Source organism: Delphinapterus leucas, chromosome 14 (assembly GCF_059928025.1).
Source record: "Delphinapterus leucas isolate spDelLeu-1000000601 "Yukka" chromosome 14, BTC_Dleu_Yukka2, whole genome shotgun sequence".
NCBI lineage: Eukaryota > Metazoa > Chordata > Mammalia > Artiodactyla > Monodontidae > Delphinapterus > Delphinapterus leucas.
Genome location: NC_143142.1, coordinates 37,624,782 through 37,642,605, shown reverse-complemented (window position 1 = coordinate 37,642,605; position 17,824 = coordinate 37,624,782). Strand labels below are relative to the sequence as shown.

At 35.5% G+C, this 17,824-nt stretch overlaps 2 protein-coding genes and 1 non-coding gene across 4 annotated transcripts in view; 2 read left to right on the top strand and 1 right to left on the bottom strand.

Annotated features, from left to right (window-relative positions):
* Positions 1–10,968, top strand: part of USP14 (ubiquitin specific peptidase 14) — an 82,057-nt gene extending 71,089 nt beyond the window's left edge. For both annotated transcript variants that reach the window (XR_016387594.1, XR_016387593.1), the window contains one exon: positions 211–10,968. The gene's annotated coding sequence lies outside the window, so the exon portion shown is untranslated. The remainder of the gene's footprint in view (positions 1–210) is intronic.
* THOC1 (THO complex subunit 1) overlaps positions 1–17,824 on the bottom strand; it is a 42,133-nt gene that overhangs the window by 22,721 nt on the left and 1,588 nt on the right. Inside the window, exons 2-9 of the mRNA XM_022586797.2 lie at positions 17,345–17,418; positions 17,191–17,251; positions 15,879–15,945; positions 12,992–13,110; positions 12,485–12,533; positions 11,972–12,067; positions 4,176–4,258; positions 1,162–1,235 (exon numbers count right to left, since the gene is read on the bottom strand). Of these exons, the coding sequence (XP_022442505.1) occupies positions 1,162–1,235; positions 4,176–4,258; positions 11,972–12,067; positions 12,485–12,533; positions 12,992–13,110; positions 15,879–15,945; positions 17,191–17,251; positions 17,345–17,418 (623 nt within the window). The remainder of the gene's footprint in view (positions 1–1,161; positions 1,236–4,175; positions 4,259–11,971; positions 12,068–12,484; positions 12,534–12,991; positions 13,111–15,878; positions 15,946–17,190; positions 17,252–17,344; positions 17,419–17,824) is intronic.
* On the top strand, positions 1,370–1,442 carry TRNAR-CCU (transfer RNA arginine (anticodon CCU)). Its single transcript has one exon. It is a non-coding gene; the product is annotated as a tRNA-Arg (tRNA).

The following is a 17,824-nucleotide window of genomic DNA, read 5'->3' as shown; positions in this document are numbered from 1 at the left end:
CAGGGGGTTCATAGACCCCTATTCCCTCTTTATCTTCAGTGGTGGAACCCCTGAATTTTGGCTGGATACATTCAGAATTTAAGGCTCTCTTTCCCAACCTCTCCTGCACTAGGTGTGGCCATGTGATTAAATTCTGGCCAGTCAGTGGGGAGCGGAAGTCATATGTCTTATATGGGCTATGTTTTACCATTTTCCCTTTTTGCTGGCTAGAATGCAGATATGATGATGAACCATCCTGGACTATATGAAAAAGAGCAAATACCAAGGCATGGTGGAACAAGAAGTTAGAAGGAACATGGGTCGCTAGACAATCTCCTTGAAGAGTGCTACTGCATCAGCCCTGAACACCTGTCTTCTGAACACCTGTCTTCAGACTTTTACATGAGAAAGAAATCAATTTCTATGTTGTTTAAGCTAATGTTAATTTGACTCTAATGGTAAAAGCCCTAGGCATTGTATCCTAACCAACACACTAAGACCTAGTATGAAACAAACACATTAAGTACATATCAACTTAGTATTACAAAAATGGCGTTACTAATTCAATTTCTAATTCGGCTATGTTACAAATCTTCAGTGTCAATACATATTTTTTTTTAAACATCTTTATTGGAGTATAATTGCTTTACAGTGTTGTGTTAGTTTCTGCTATATAACAAAGTGAATCAGCTATATGTATACGTATACTATCTTACTCCATTCTTTCCAAATAAACCTTAACAAGTTGAACCTATGGATTACAGTTAGCATCTGTGCTAAGCTTCATGCCCATACAAATATTCCAAGTAAGACTGTAATTTTATATGGGAAACAGGAAGTAGGTTTAGTGATCCACACAGCACCATGATCTCAAAATGAAATGGAAGGGAGAAGGGAAGGAGTGCGTAGGTTGCCTGTGGTTGGCTTTTCAAACGTTATGAATATATATAAGGTAGGTTACACCTAAACAACGGACTGCCTGCACACAATTTAGAAACCAACTGATAGAGCCCATTAGTGATTTTGGAGTTGTAATTTTAAGTGATATACATTAAAGTTACAAACAAAAGAAATCCATAAGCATGATCTCCTTCTTCCCTGTCTACATTCTCACCTTAGTGCCTGATAAGTCATAAGGTATTATCTTTGTAAATCAAGAAATCTGAACTTCTAAACACTCACCAAGTTGTTGGAGCTTCATCATCCCCCATTTCACCTTCTTCCACATCCATTCCTTCTTCTCTGTCCTCCATGTGCTAAATTAAAAGAATGTACATCCTGTCATGAAGCAGTTGTCAGGCAGAGGAAAATTCTATATGACAGGGATCCGAGAACTCAAGAGCAGTATGACAATAATATAAGATAGCCATGAAGACATGGTGCAAGGACCTCCCTGGTGGTCCAGTGGGTAAGACTCTGCACTCCTAATGCAGAGGGCCCGGGTTCGATCCCTGGTCAGGAAACTAGATCCCACATGCATGCCGCAAATAAGAGTCTGCATGCTGCAACTAAGATCCTGCATGCCGCAACTAAGAACAGTTGCAGCCAAAATAAATATTAAATAAACAAATATTAAATATTTATATAAATAATAAAAGAATATAAATATAAATACCTATTCATTAAAAACAATAAAAACAAAGAAAAACATAGTGCAAAGTTTTAAACCAGTACTTTTCCAAACACAGTCAGTACATTCTCTCTGGGAATAGAGAATCTATGGCAAAATATGATTTGGAAACATAGTATACAATGACTTGTTGGAAAAGTGAGAAGATCATTAGTACACTAAGGATTCCAAGAACCACAGTAAATAACTCAAAGCGATTTAAGTAGTTTTTGTCCCCAACTTTAATTTGACCTTGAAAATCTTCCCCCGCCTGTACACATAACACTTATTATCTGGGAACACTTTAGGATATGCTGGGTGTACAGCTCCATATTGAAAAAAAATTTTTTTAATACTTAATTTTTATTGGAGTATAGTTGCTTTATGATGTTGTGTTAGTTTCTACTGTAAAGCAAAATGAATCAGCTATACGTATACATATATCCCCTCGTTTTTGGATTTCCTCTCCTTTTAAGTTACCACAGAGCATTGAGTAGAGTTTGCTGTGCTATACAGTGGGTTCTCATTAGTTATCTCTTTTATACATAGTATAGTGTATATATGTCAATCCCAATCTTCCAATTCATCCCACCCCCCCACTTTAAAATAACAAGTTTACATAGAATAGTCCAAAAAATACCTAAAAGATACATAAAAGGGAAAGGCAGATTTTGAAAAATCTTAAAGTCAATATCATTTCCAAATTGACAATGATTACAATTTAAGGGATAAATTAAGTAAAGTACTCTGATTAATTTACAGTGAAATATTAGTTACATCTAATTAATAATTTTTTAAACTTTATAACTTGCTCTTAAATGAAGAGCAGGTGCTGAATGTCCAAAAATTTGCCAGCTCTGGACTGTCTTCTGGACACATCAAAAATAATCTTTAGGGGGTGTCCCTGGTGGCACAGTGATTAAGAATCTGCCTGCCAATGCAGGGGGACACGGGTTCGAGCCTTGGCCTGGGAAGATCCCACATGCTGCGGAGAAACCTAAGCCTGTGCACCACAACTACTGAGCCTGCGCTCTAGAGCCCGTGAGCCACAACTACTGAGCCCACTTGCCACAACTACTGAAGCCTGTGTGCCTAAGGCCCATGCTCTGCAACAAGAGAAGCCACCGCAATGAGAAGCCCACGCACCACAACAAAGAGTGGCCCTGGCTCGCCGCAACTAGAGAAAGCCCGTGCACAGCAATGAAGACCCAACGCACCAATAAATAAATAGACAGACAGATAAATAAATAAATAATCTTTAAAAATAAAGTTGATCTGCTGATGTCCTTTTGAAAAAATCAGTGGGCAAATGATGGATTACTTAACAAATGGTTCTGAGATAACTGGCTCACCATTTAGAAAAAATTAAATTATAAATCAACTTACTCCAAACCCCAACCTTCCTGCTGGGTAAAAGATTTAAAAGAAAAAATAAAATCATAAAAGCACCAGAAGAAAACAAAGAATTATATACTCCTGTGGAGTGGAAGCCTTCAGTATGACACAAGGCTAGAAACACTAAAACAAAAGACCAACAAATGTTAATATTACTATATCCAAATTTAATAGCTCCATATAGAAAACTATAAAGTTACAAGAAAAACCATAAACTGAGGAAAAAAATGTATCAACACACAGTAGGAATGAATTAATAATATTCTATATAATGAGTTTCTACACATCAACAGTAAAAGACGTTTCAGCAGTAAAATGGGCAAATGTCATGAATAGGCAATTCTCTTCCTCATTGTTTCTAATCAGCACAGAAGAAAAATAAATTCCAATGAACATGCAGTAAGTTCCTCGACTTCATTAATAACCAAAGAAATGTAAGTTAAAACAAAGACGACTTACCTTTCAAGTATGTATCAATTAAGCAAAAATTAAAAAAAACTGGTAATTCCCCATGTTGGCGTGAGGCTGTGGGGAAATGGGAAGGCATTCTCTATGTGCCACTGGGGGTGGTATAAATGGGTACAACTTTTTTGAGAAGTACCTGGGCAACAGTTATCAAAATTTGATATATGCATTTATTTTGACACAGAAATTTCACCTATCAAAATTTATCCTAAGGAGACACCTGCATAATTTAGCAATGATACACAAAATACTATTTACTATAATGTTGTTAACAAGTTTTCACTATTAGAGATTATCTAAATGCTCAGTAACAGGAGACTGTGATATATCCAAAGACTTATCATGAGACATTAAAACACAGAGACAAATCTAAATGTACTGATGCAGAAATGGAACCATTTCATACTGTTAAAAGAAGAAAGCGATTTTCAGAACAGTATGTATTGTATGACCTCAATTTTGGAATAAAACTACATATACACAGAAAGTCCTGTAAGGACAAAAAAAGAATGTTAAGAGTGGTTATCTCTGGGGCCTTGGATTATGGGGTAGCTGTACTTTTTATTTTAAATATTTCTATTTTGTTTGCATTTTTTTTCTACACAGAATACATATTATTTCTATAAATTGAAAACAAAGGTTTTTAAATTTTTTGATTTAGAAGACCCATTCATCTGAGTTATCTCAATAACAAAATATGTTATGTTAGCTTTCATATCAGCCTCACCTTTTGACCCAATGTGCTTTCCTGCTCATTGGTATTGAAAACAGTGACATTTTCCAGATTAAACTGACTCTGCAAGTTAAGACCTATTAAAAAAAAAAAAAAAAAGATTTTCAAAGCAAATCCATCAAACACCTAAACTTGTTTAAGAGTATAACTTTGTTGTCATATAACCAAAATACATAAAATGATAAATCCATAATTAAGCAAAAGATCAAGTCAGAATAACATCACACTTGATTTTCAAATTCTTTCTAAAATTCATTTCTTTAAGGTGCCTTTAGAGTATGCTGAATTCTGTATACACTGTGACAGATATATTGATCCTTGTTATTTATGAATATTCTAGAACAATTTTACAGAATGCAATATGTAGTAATTTATAATTTTGCTGAAGCACAAATAGAAATTGTATTATTCAAAAAGTGTGAATGTATAACAATATTTATAGGAAATATAGTTAGTGAGGGCCAGGTTTCTCGCTGTCAGGGAAAGAAGTGATAAATAAGCAGGTCTATTGGTGCTAGATTAGACTCACAAGTTATCAGTCACTATGATAGCATTGTTTTTGTTGGTGGTCATTAAAAAAAATGTAGACAGATACAGAAATACAGATACAGAAATACATGTTAGTATACATATGTATCTTTCCAAGCTCTGTCTACTGAGAGGGCTTAGAAGCAGTGATATTCTAGTAACAATTAGCATGATCTAGGTCCCAGATCTTGTCTTCTAAATACCATTTTTAAGTAAAACAAATCAGGCTCTTTGGAGAAGTGGCTGATTCCAGGGGCTGGGCAGGGAAAATACAAGATGTGCCTGGACTATCCTCGCCTACATGAAAGAGCTCCCAATGGGGAAAACTATAATAATTTGAGCAACAAAGTAAATAATGATATTATGAGATTATATAAAATAAATATCCATGAGTTCATACTGAAATAGATGACTGAATTACAAGTAAACAAAGGAGAAGAGACAACTCTTCTTTTCTTTTGTTTTTTTTTTTGGCTGCACTGTGAGGCTTGTAGGATCTTAGTTCCCTGACCAGGGATCAAACCCACGCCCCCTGCATTGGAAACGCAGAGTCTTAACCACTGGACCGCCCGGGAATTCCCAAGACAACTCGCCTTTAGAGAAGACTCCCAATTCATAAACGTAGAAGGAATGAAAGAAATAGAAAATCACCGCCAGGACAACCTAATAATAATCACTGCAGGCAAGATCCACTGATGAACAGTACTAAACTCAGCCGGCAAAGGTCTAAGGAGAAAAAGTATCTGCATAGCCTCAAAGTATCTCCCTCCAAATATTTATTAATTACAAAGGGGAAAATAGTAACTTTGTAGTAGACAAATATGGTGATCAAGGATAATATCTTAAATAAGTGATGAAAGATAACACCCCCAGTAAAAAGACACATCAATACCATGTTGAAACGATGCACTGAGAAGGGCCCATCCATCACCTCTGTGGTCTTCTTCCCCAAATCTGTAACCTCAATCTAATTATGAAAAACAATACACAAACATGAATTGAAGGGCATTCTATGAATTATCTGACCAGTGCTCTTCAAAACTGTCAAGGTCATGAAAAAATAGCAAAGACTGAGGAACTGTCACTGACTGGGTAGATTGGGGAGATTAAAGTGACATCACAACTAAGTAATACAGGATCCCAGATTGGATTCTTAAAAAAGAAAGCACTGATAAAACTGGTAAAATCCAAATAAAGTCTGTAGCTAACAGTGCTGCACCAATGTTGATTTCTTAGTTTTGATAACTGTACCATGGCATGTAAGAGGTTAACATTAGGTGAAGCTATTTGGGTACTCTATACTATCTTTGCAACTCTTCACGTCTAAAGTTATTTTAAAACAAGAAGTTTTTTTTAAAAGCTAGTACGCTAGATGACGTCATTAAGCTAGTGAATGAACCTGGCTGACCATTTAGCATTGACTACTTAAAATATCTTTGTCCATTTTCTGTTTATTACTCAACAAAGCACATGCCATAATTCTCAGGTTAAAAATCTCAGTCATACTTTACTAAATTTAATGGGTAAATTACATGTGAAGACAGCTTTCTGAAGGTCTTGGGATATACTCTAGTGAATCTTATGCAATCAAATGTAAAAAAAGAAGAAAAAATACTGCAAGAAGATATCCCCAAATGCCAACCTAGCTTATGTTAGGGTGACAGGATTGATTATGATTTTTTTTTCCCTTCATTTTCCAAATTTTCTGAAACAAGGTTGGGTAATTTTGTAATTTAAAAATTAAATTTAAAAATATAATTTATTAAAATATATATATATAGTTTAAAGCTACCTTTAGCAATTATTGTTAGTCTTTCAACTAGTTAATAAGAAAAAAGTGATTTCTCTATGTCTTGTCAATTTAGGAATGTAGCATATTGAAAAAGAGGTTAAAATGTTTTTTAAAAAATGAGAGTGGAGGCTAGAGATCAACAGGAAGGACTAAAGAATGGCTGAGAATTGAAACTTTGTTTTTGTTTTCTGTAAATTCCAGAAAAAGAAATCACAAATCAGTACTTATGAAGGGGCACTTCATTTCACAAAGAGATAGAATTTCATTCATCAAATATTTAAATAGTGCCTAGATATCTGGTATTAGAAGTTACTAGGCACAGAAAATACAGAGGTGAACAACACAAACACACTGAAAATGCCAGGTGGTGCTAAATTCTAAGAAGAGATTTGAAATCAGGTGGTGATAATGGGTAACTGTGGTGGCAGGTTTAGATTAGATGCTCAAAGACAGCCTCCCTAAGGTAGTAAAATTTAAACCGAGATTGAGTGACAGCAAAAGTCAGTAATGTGACAATAACGAACAAAAGGATTACAGACAGCAGAAAGAGTGCCAAGGTCCTAAAGTTCAATTGATCTTGATATTTTGAAGGTAAAAAGAAGGCAAGATGCCAATTCAGTGGGAAAAGAATAGTTTTTTCAACAAATAGTGCTGGGACAACTGGGTATCCACATATAAAAAGAATGAAACTGGAACCCCACCTCACACCACATACAAAAATTAACTCAAAATGGATCATATACCTAAATGTAAGAGCTAAAACTCTTAGAAGAAAACATAGATGTAAATCTTTGTGACTCTGGGTTAGGCCAGGGGTCCCCAACCCCCAGGCCATGGACCAGTAGCGGTCAGCGGCCTGTTAGGAACCGGGTCGCACAGCAAGAGGTGAGCAGCAGGGGAGTGATCGAAGCTTCACCTGCCGCTCCCCATCGCTAGAATCATCGCCTGAACCATGCCCCTGACCAACCCCAGTCCGTGGAAAAACTGTCTTTCACGAAACCAGTCCCTGGTGCCAAAAAGGTCAGGGACTGCTGGGTTAGACAACAGTTTCTTAGATATGACACCAAGAGCACCAGCAACAAAAGAAAAAATAGATATATTAAACTTCATCAAAATTTGAAACTTTTTTGCTGCAAACAACACGATCAAGAAAGTGAAAAGGAAATACACAGAATGGGAGAAAATATTTACAAATTATATATCTGATAAGGGTCTAGTATCCAGAATATAATAAGAACTTGTACAACTAAGTAATAAAAAGACAAATAACCCAATTTTTAAAATGGGCAAAGAATCTTAATAGACTATTTCTTAAAGGAAGACATGCAAATGATCAGTAAGCACATGAAAAGATGCTTAACATCTTTAGTCATTACAAAAGTACAAACCCAAACCATGAGATACCACTGTACACTCACTAGGATGGCTATAATAAAAAAGACAATAAACAGTCAGTGTTAGCAAGGATGCAGGGAAACTGGAACGCACTTGCATCAATGATAAAATGATGCAGCCTCTTTGGGAAACAGTTTGGTAGTTCCTCAAGAACTTAAATACATCATTTGTAGAGACATGGATGGACCCAGAGACTGTCATACAGAGTGAAGTTAAGTCAGAAAGAGAAAAACAAACATCGTATGTGAACACATATATGTGGAATCTAGAAAAATGGTACAGATGAACCAGTTTGCAAGGCAGAAATAGAGACACAGATGTAGAGAACAAACATACAGACACCAAGCGGGGAAAACGTTGGGTGGGATGAATTGAGAGATTGGGATTATTGACATATATACACTAATACATATAAAATAGATAACTAATGAAAACCTGCTGTATAGCACAGGGAATTCTACTTCACTTTGCTGTACAGTAGAAGCTAACACAACATTGTAAAACAACTATACCCCAATTAAAAAAAAAAAGAACTTAAAATACAGAGTTATCATATGACCCAGTAATTCTACTCTTAGATATCTATCCAGGAGAAATTAAAACAGTTACCATATGACCCATCAATTCCATCCTATGTATATAGCCAAGAGAAGTGAAAACATACATCCACATAAAACTTGTACACAAATGTTCACAGCAGCATTATTTACAATAGCCAAAAAGCAGGAACAACTCAAATGTCCATTAACTGATGAATGGACAAAATGTGGTATATCCATATAGAGAATATCATTCAGCCATAAAAAGGAATGAACTACTGATACATACAACACAGATGAACCTTGAAGGTATTACGCTAAGTTTAAAAAGTCAGTCACATGAAGTGAGAGAGTAGCACTGACATATATACACTACCAAATGTAAAATAGATAGCTAGTGGGAAGCAGCTGCGTAGCCCAGGGAGATCAGCTCGGTGCTCTGTGACCACCTAGAGGGGTGGGATACGGAGGGTGGGAGGGAGGCTTAAGAGGGAGGAGACATGGGGATATATGTATACGTATAGCTGATTCACTTTGTTACACAGCAGAAACTAACACAACATTGTAAAGCAATTATACTCCAATAAAGATGTTAAAAAAAAAAAAAAGCCAGTCACAAAAGACCACATATTTTATTACTCCATTTTTAAAATGTCCAGAATAGGAAAGTCCATAGAGACCAATAAGTAGATTAATGGTTGTTTAGGGCCTGGGAGACAGGGTAAGGATGGAGGTAAGTGGAGAGTGACAGTTAATGGGTGCAGGGTTCCTTTTAGAAGTTAAAATGTTCTAAAATTAGACTGCAATGATGACTGCACAACCCTGTGAATATACTAAAAAACAGTAAACTGTACATTTTCAATGGTGAATTGTATGGTATGTGAATTTACATCTCAATAAAGCTGTTAAAAAAATATAAAAAGCTGAGCTTCCAGTAATGGAAGGCTAATTAATTAGCTAATTGATTAATTCAGATTAACCCTCTAAGGACAACTGAAAACTTGGATAAATTACATTAATTCTATGAATACTTACAGAGCATAAACCATGTTCACAGCATTGTTTTAGGCAAAGAAACAGAAAATTGTTTTCTTAAAAACAGTAAAGAGCTGACATTCAGTGAGGAATATATGGCAAAAATCGAGAAGGCAAGAAAGATAAGCAGTGCATCATCAGCACTCAAAGCCACTTCTGTCTTGAGGATATCTGCCAAACAGGAAGAATCGGCTGCAAAACTGAGCTACTCTTTTAGCAGCTTCCTGAAGTGAGGATGATAAAAATAAATCTCTGAGTCCAAGGAAGGTGGGGAATCTAATTAATCCTACCCCAACCTTCTTCTAGACTGGGACCTACGTCCTCAGGTAAGGATGAACCAAATTGCAGTCCAGTGCCAAGTCTTCTCGATTATCTAAGGAATCACAGGCCTTGAGCTGGGCTAGATTAAGGTAATCTTGGACTAGTAAGGGTACCTGGCAGGAGTAATGAAAACTCTTATCTGGAGAAAGGTATCTAACCTAGGCCTCAAAATTATTCCCTCAAATATCTTCTCAAATATAACATCAAACACTAACCAGAAACACAAAGGGGTAAGATACAATCAGTGAGAAACAGTAGAAACAGACACTAGAGACATACCCACAAAGACTTAAGACACTGGAATTATCAGACACATAAAAATAACAATGCTTACCCTGGTTAGAAGATTAAAAAACAAGTTTGAAAATATCAGCAGGGAATAAGAAACTAAAAAAGTGACACAGCAGACTTAAAAAAGACTTTCTAGGAATGAAAAAATACAATTACTGAAATTAAGAGCTCATTTAGCAGCAGATTATTCACAGCTGAAGAGAGAAGTAGTGAACTGGAAAACATTTCTAAAGAAATTATGCAGAATGTGATGGAGAGCGACAAAGAGATGGAAAATGTAGAAAGTGTAAGAGACAGGATACAGTGAGAAGATATAGGATGTCTACTAGAGTTCCAAAAAGAGAAAAAGAGAAAGAAGCATATATAATATTTGAAGAAATAACAGCTTAAATTTTTACAATCTGGATGAAGGACAACCAATCCATAAATTCGAGATGCCCACAAATCTGAAGAATGATAAATTTTAAAAATCCACGCTTAGATACATCATATAAAACTGAAAAACAAACAAAATAACCCAAACAAATAACAAACAAAAAACCCAAAGAAAAATAAAACCTTAAGAGCAGATAGAGAGAAAAAAAAAAACTAGATTATCTTCAAAGGAGTTAGACTGACATTTGCCTTATCTATAGAAGCTAGAAGGCAAAGTAATGATTATCTCCCACTAAATGAAATCCTATATCCAGTGCCAACCTACAATCTTCTATCTATTGAAACCATTCTTCAAGAGTAAAGAAATAAAGATTTTCAAAGAAAACACAAATCTGCACTAAAGTAAAGTCTAAAGGGGGAAACAGAAGGTCAAAAATACAAGTGGTAAATACACTGATAAATCAAAATTAATCCTGACCACATTAAATAAGAGGAAAGAAAAAAAAAAAAAGATCTAGCAGGACAAAAAGAAAGCCACATGTAAAACAACTGCTAACATATACTATAGGTCTTACCACATGCAGGCACTGTTGTAAGCTCTTCACATATTTTAATTCATTTAATCCTTACAACAACATATGAAGTAGGTGGTATATTAGCCTGATATTAAGGAAGGGAAGATTGAAGCACAGAGATATTAAAATCTGGCATATTTGAACAGATTGTGGTGGGCTCTAGAGAGCCTTGTGGTGGGCAGTGTTCCATTTCTGGACCTGGACAGTGGTTACACAAGTATTTGCTTCATAATTATTATACTATATTTACTTTATGCACTTTTCATATTACCATTATATTTCACAAAAATATATGATAAAAGAAACGAACAAAGTCAATGTGGCTGAACAGTAGTGATTGAAGGAAAAAAGCAGAAAAATAGGCACACATTAGGAAATGAAATAAAAACATGATTCACAGCTACATATTTCAGTGTGATTCAACTATACATTATTATTAATAAACTTTGAACTTAAAGAATCAATAACTTTAGGGACTTCCCTGGTGGTCCAGTGAGTAAGACTCTGTGCTCCCAATGCAGGGGGCCCAGGTTCGATCCCTGGTTGGGGAACTAGATCCCGCATGCATGCCACAACTGGGAGTTGCATGCTGCAACTAAGAGTCCGCATGCTGCAACTAAAGATCCTGCATGCCATAACAAAGATCCTGCATGCCGCAACTAAGACCCAGCATAGCCAAAATAAATAAATAAATAAATAAATATTAAAAAAAGAGAGACAAACAAACAGGCTTGCAGATATAGAAAAAAAGGAATCAATGACTTTATTTAAGGGTTACCTGTATCATACACTGGGACAGGTGTAACTACTTATAAGTAAAATAAAGTGGCAATTTCCTATGTTTTCAACTTTTTAGAACCATTTTTCTTTTTTATCATCATAGTACATTCTAATCTGGTAAAGATTTTCCTGCAAAGCATTTTATGTACAAAAACTTACCTGACTTCTCAGATAAAGGGAAAAGTCTGGCCAAAAAGAGCTGAATTCGTCCACAGAAGACTGTATTCTGGGATTTTGATAATCTTCGTAAGAGATCTAACAACACATGGAAACGAAGGTTACACAGGTGAGATCATTCTATGTTTATTACAATCATACCCAAGTTTCTTAACCAGTTTGTCAAAAGTATTTTCCTAAAGCAGTAGTTCTCAAAATGGGGGTAGAAACTATTTTTGTCACAAAAAAGCTCTAGAAAATTAGGAATAAAACTAAACAAGTTTAGCATGGGTAAGACGAGCTTTACTAAATTTTTTTGGTTTTCATTAAGTTTATACCCAGAACAGGAATAGTTTAATTTAAAGCAAATGATCAGTTTTAATAAGTCAGACTGCTATTTAAAAATGAAGATACAATCTACTTTAAAAATTTTACCACTTGTGTTTAATTCCACCACCTGTTTTCCTGGCCACATTTACTTTTTAAAAAACAATCATTTACTGTTGAATTACTTACCATTGCACATACGTAGTAAATAATTTTTCCCAGCAGAATAGAATGTATTCTGAAATTAAGACAGAAATTATTACTATTGTTCTGAAGTTGTTGCACATCCTTCAGTAATAAGTCACAGGAAGTAAAATTTTAAAGAACACTACTATGCACTGAGAATCTACTATGCCACTTTCACTTTTTTCAAGCAAATAACAATTTTAATGAAATAAAAATATTTTCAAATATATAACAAAACACAATTCTAAGTAACTTTTAAACATGTAAAAGTGTGTGTTTTCAAGTTAATTGTATCTACTCAAATTTTGTACTTCCATTTTCTCCATATAACTTTTACTTGGCTTTTCCAAGAGAGCAGAATATATAATTCTCATAGGGACAAACTTTTTGGCAATCAGCAATATTAGAAATATAAGCAAAAAACAAACAACAACAACAACAAAAACTACCCTCAAAACTCTGGATCTATAGAAAGATAATATTAGCAGAAAAAGAAACTAAGGCACTTACTGATTTCCAAGTAGCAACATTTTTTTCCACAAAAGTGAATATCGTGTCACACTGATCCAAAGGAAGGCAATCCAAAACATCTCCCAACAATACAAAAGGTGTAGATGCTGTACAAATACCTTCAAGTGGAGCACAGGCCAATTAAAAAGTTTAAAATACTGTTGAGTAAAACAGCCCATGCAAAATAATTTTAAAGAAAATATTAAAGGTATACTTTGTCAATCCTAACAAGGCTGTGAATGACAAGAAACAGAAGCAACCTCAAGTCCCCAAACAGGATATACTTAAGTAAGTATGTGATGATGATAATCATTCTTGATAACACTTCTAGAGCATTTACTATATGTCAGGCACACTAAGTGCTTTACATATACTAACACATGTAATCCTTATAACCCTATGAGGTAGATAACATTATCTCCAGTTTATAGAATGGGAAACTGAGACACAGAGAAGTTAAATAACTTGCCCAAGATCATAGAGCCAGTAAGTGGTAGAGCTGGGATACGAACCCAGGCAGTCTGGCTCCACAGTCTGTTTTCTTCACCACTAAGCTATTCAAAAGAATATAATGCAGCCAATTAAAAAAGATGGTTATGACGACTATAATAACTTGGAAAATGTTTATGATATAATGTCAGGTGAAAAAGGCAGGGTTCAAAACTGTATGGGTATTATGGTTATCACAATAAAATCTTTTAAAAAGACCAGAGAAACTAAAACCATATACCAAAATAAATGGTAGTTTTTTTTAAAGTAGAAGAATTAGGACTAGTATGTTCCCTTCTCATTTCCAAATGTTCTGTACTATTCCTAAAATTTAAGTTGTCTGTGATTTGAAAGAACTACTTCAAAAAAGATAACAAAACATCACTGTAAAACAATTATACTCCAATAAAGATATTAAAGAAAAAAAGGGTAAATGATCTTCAAATTGAAAATTCTGTTCTTCCACTCTTCCTGAAGCTTTCAAAAACCTTCTGAAGTGGCAAAATAAATATTTGTTTGTTTCTAAAAAAAAAAAAGATTTGATACTGATTTCAACTCATTAAACTTTTACAATAATACCATTGTTTCAAGGGAAAAAAGGGTAAAATAAAAAGTTGTTTATTTCTAAATTCAATCTTACTAAAGTAAAGCAATAAATTAAGGACTTTAAGGTCGTCTAGGCTAGCTAAAAATACTTTTTACCTCCCTGCTCATTCTTCCTTCTATTTTTACGTAATAGATACTAACACTTGTTAAGTGTTTAGGAAAAGTAGACACTTCAGCATGATATGTAAAAAAAAAAAAAAGTACTGAGTGGGTACTATTAGCCCAAATTACTGCATTAACACAGTATGTTCAGAAACAGGAAGTAGTATTTCCAGCTCTACTCTGCACTGGTAAGATCATATCTGGAATGTGATGTGAGGGATACTGCCTAGAACCAGGGAGGCATAAAGAAGCAAATTTCAACTCAATACAAAGGGGATATCGCACCATCAGAACTATCTAACAGAAATCAAATAGTGAGCTCCATCAATGGGAGTAGAGGCTGGATGACCACCTGCCAAGGACTTTACTGAGGGGAGACAGGATAGGTCAGAGACAAGATTGGACAATATGACCTCTAAAGTCCTTTAACACTTAGATTTGTGATACTTTTAAGTCCTGTATATCCAAGAGATTTGAGAGACATACTCCCTGCCCTTAGCAGAAGTATAGTTTGGCAAAAGTTAACTCACATTAATAACTATAGAAAAATACCTAAATTCCACTCTCAAAGATTCTGATTCAGTAAAACAAAGCTAAAGCCTGGCAATCTCATTTGAGGGGCTTCCCTGGTGGCGCAGTGGTTAATAATCCACCTGCCAATGCAGGGGACATGGGTTCAAGTCCTGGTACAGGAAGATCCCACATGCCACAGAGCAACTAAGCCCATGTGCCACAACTACTGAAGCCTGCGTGCCTGGAGCCCGGGCTCCGCAACAAGAGAAGCCACTGCAATAAGCCTGTGCACTGCAACGAAGAGTAGCCCCTGCTCTCCACAACTAGAGAAAAGCCCACGCGTAGCAACGAAGACCCAACGCAGCCAAAATTAACTAAATAAAAATAACTAAAAATAAATAAATAAAAATAAATAAAAGTCTCTTGAAACTATCCCCTACTGCCACTGCCCCATTTTAATTGTCCTCTACCTAGTTTTCCTGCCAGCAGTTTCTCCCAATCCAATGGCTCTTCCATAGGTCCTCTTTAGCATGGCACACAAAGCCCTTTACAAATGGCCCTAACCTACCCCTCCTGCTTCTTTTCTTCACCATGCTCATCATCCTCTCACCATTCTGCTCTACATTTTTTTTAGTCATGCTGAACCAGGTCTTTACATAGCTATATCCTTCTGTTTCTGCCTGACAAATTACTCATCCCTCACATCCCAGCTCTTATGTTACAGTTTCCTTTCTAAGACCATCCTGATTCCTTCAGACTCTGAAGTTTAGAGAATCACTTCAACCATACTTCATTCCTACTTCACCCCCCGCCCCAGTAAGACATTTAGACGTGTTTCCTCCATTAGCCACTAGGCTCCTTATAGGCAGCGAATATGTCTTATTTACCACTGAATCTCCCAATTCCTAGCTCAGTACCAGGCACATAGTAGATGCTCGATAAATATTTACCTGATGAACAGAACAAGTGGAGAACAAAGAAAGTGCCAAAGTGTGCACTGTATACACTAGTGACAAGAAATACCTGTGAGCTAATTTCCATGGGACTTCTTGGCAAACGGGGTAGGCAGAATTTTAAAAATGAACAAAATCAATTAGGTATGGGGAGAATAAGTTTTAAATAAAACATGTCATGCCCAAGATTGCTTTAAAAAAAAACAAAACAAACCCATACTTACCTTCAGTAACTCCCCCAATAGCAAGAGAAATAACAGCTAAAACGTTTTCACATGATGAATGATTTATCTACCAACAAAGGAGAAAACAACTTAATTTAGGAGCCAGACTTTAGACTAATTTGATAATAAGAAAAACATATCCTCTGACATTAAATTGATTATCATAAACACTGGATAAAGATATTTCTCACAGAAGATTACTTTCTAAGATGAAAATTTAAAAAATGAACAGTAATAACCCTAACGGTAGAAGTATATCAAATAATTAAACAGCAGGTGATTCACTTAAAATCCAAGTCTTAGGAAGATCGTTACATTAGCATGATTAAGGCTGTAAGCTAATCAACTACACATGTGCTGAGGCCAAAACTCACTCAATGGCACAGGACAAAGGCAGGGCCAGGGGAATTAATTGTACTGGTGCATCAATATGTCTGAGGGAGGGTTTTAATAGAAGAGAGGTGGTGCTTAGGTTTGATAGCATCATAAAATCCAGCATTTATTGAGTGTACATTAAGTGCCGTTTCACACAACCACCATGAAAACATGGTATTTCCCCTCTTACAAATGAAATTGAGGCTCAGAAAAGCAAAGTAACTTGCCCAATACCTGACAACAGGTAAGTGACTAGGTCTGAAGAAGAGGAAAGAATGAATTTGACATAGAATTGTCCAAAAGAAAGGGACACTGTTTTATGGCCACGGGAAAAGGGTCTAGCTTCTTGAGATCTAAGCTTTGCTAAACCAAGAATAAACTATTGAAACTTTTCCTTTCATTTGCGTGCTCCACTAATGGTAAATAAATTCAGATTTTTCATGTTTAGATTAAATTTCTCTACTGAAGTTGGATAGGCTATTGTTATTTTTGCAGGTGAACTGATAAGGGGATGCCATAGGAAAATGAGGGCATGGAATCCCAGCTCCCATGCTGAATGAACATCCTTGGACTAGACCTTTTATGCCACTACAAGATGTGTCACTGTTTATACAGCAAAGCGAGAGGGCTCACCTTCAAATTATAGTTTTTGCTCAGGAAGACCTCTTATCAAATTTTCTTATACATATTCACTTGCAGAGGGCTCTATTCATTTATTAAACCAACCCTTAAACAAGTCAAACTGTGCTATTAAAACCCTTAATCCTTACACAACTCCTATACTAACTATGACCAAGTTAGGTTTCACAAAGTAGCAAGTTCACTCTAGAAAAAATAGTCATGTTTAAATATCTATTCTAAGGATAAAAGCAAATTTTAAAATAATATTAATTTGCCAGCAAAATTCTAACGATAAATAAAGGAAAAACATACTTACAATTTCTTCTTCTACAACACCTCTAAAAGCTTGGTCAAGGGTACATTTTTTTTCATTTTCACTATTAAAAACAAAAAACACCTGCATTTTTAAAGCAGCTCAGGGTACGTATAAAGATTTCAGCGAGCCTATTTCATGGATATCAACGCCTTACCTTCCAGGCAACTGGCTGAAGGTATTCAACAAGGGCTTGATATTTTTGTTGTTCAGGGCCTCTCTGGTAGATTTCTAGAAAAATAAAAATAGCAAATAAGTGGAAAGATTTCTGCTTATTATTTACTGAAAAACATATCACTCATCAATAGTATGTCTAATAAAAAATGTTTATACCTGGGAAAAATTACCTATGAGTCATTCTATCAGTAATTCTTATTCAAATGCCACTTACTGATATAGACTCATCACTTTAAGCCTTGCAAGAGCTCCCCAGCTAGACTTTCTCATTCCAGGTTTTCCCTCCTCCTTTCTTTTTAAATATCCCATTCATGAGAGTATCCTGCTTTAAAAAAAAAAAATCTCTAAGTGGCTCCTTATTTCGTAGCTTCCTCTAAACGTCCTTGATAATGTTATCCCACTCAAGCTATGCAACCTCATTTCCCAGTACCCCCTAACACACACTCTCTACTAGGGTCTA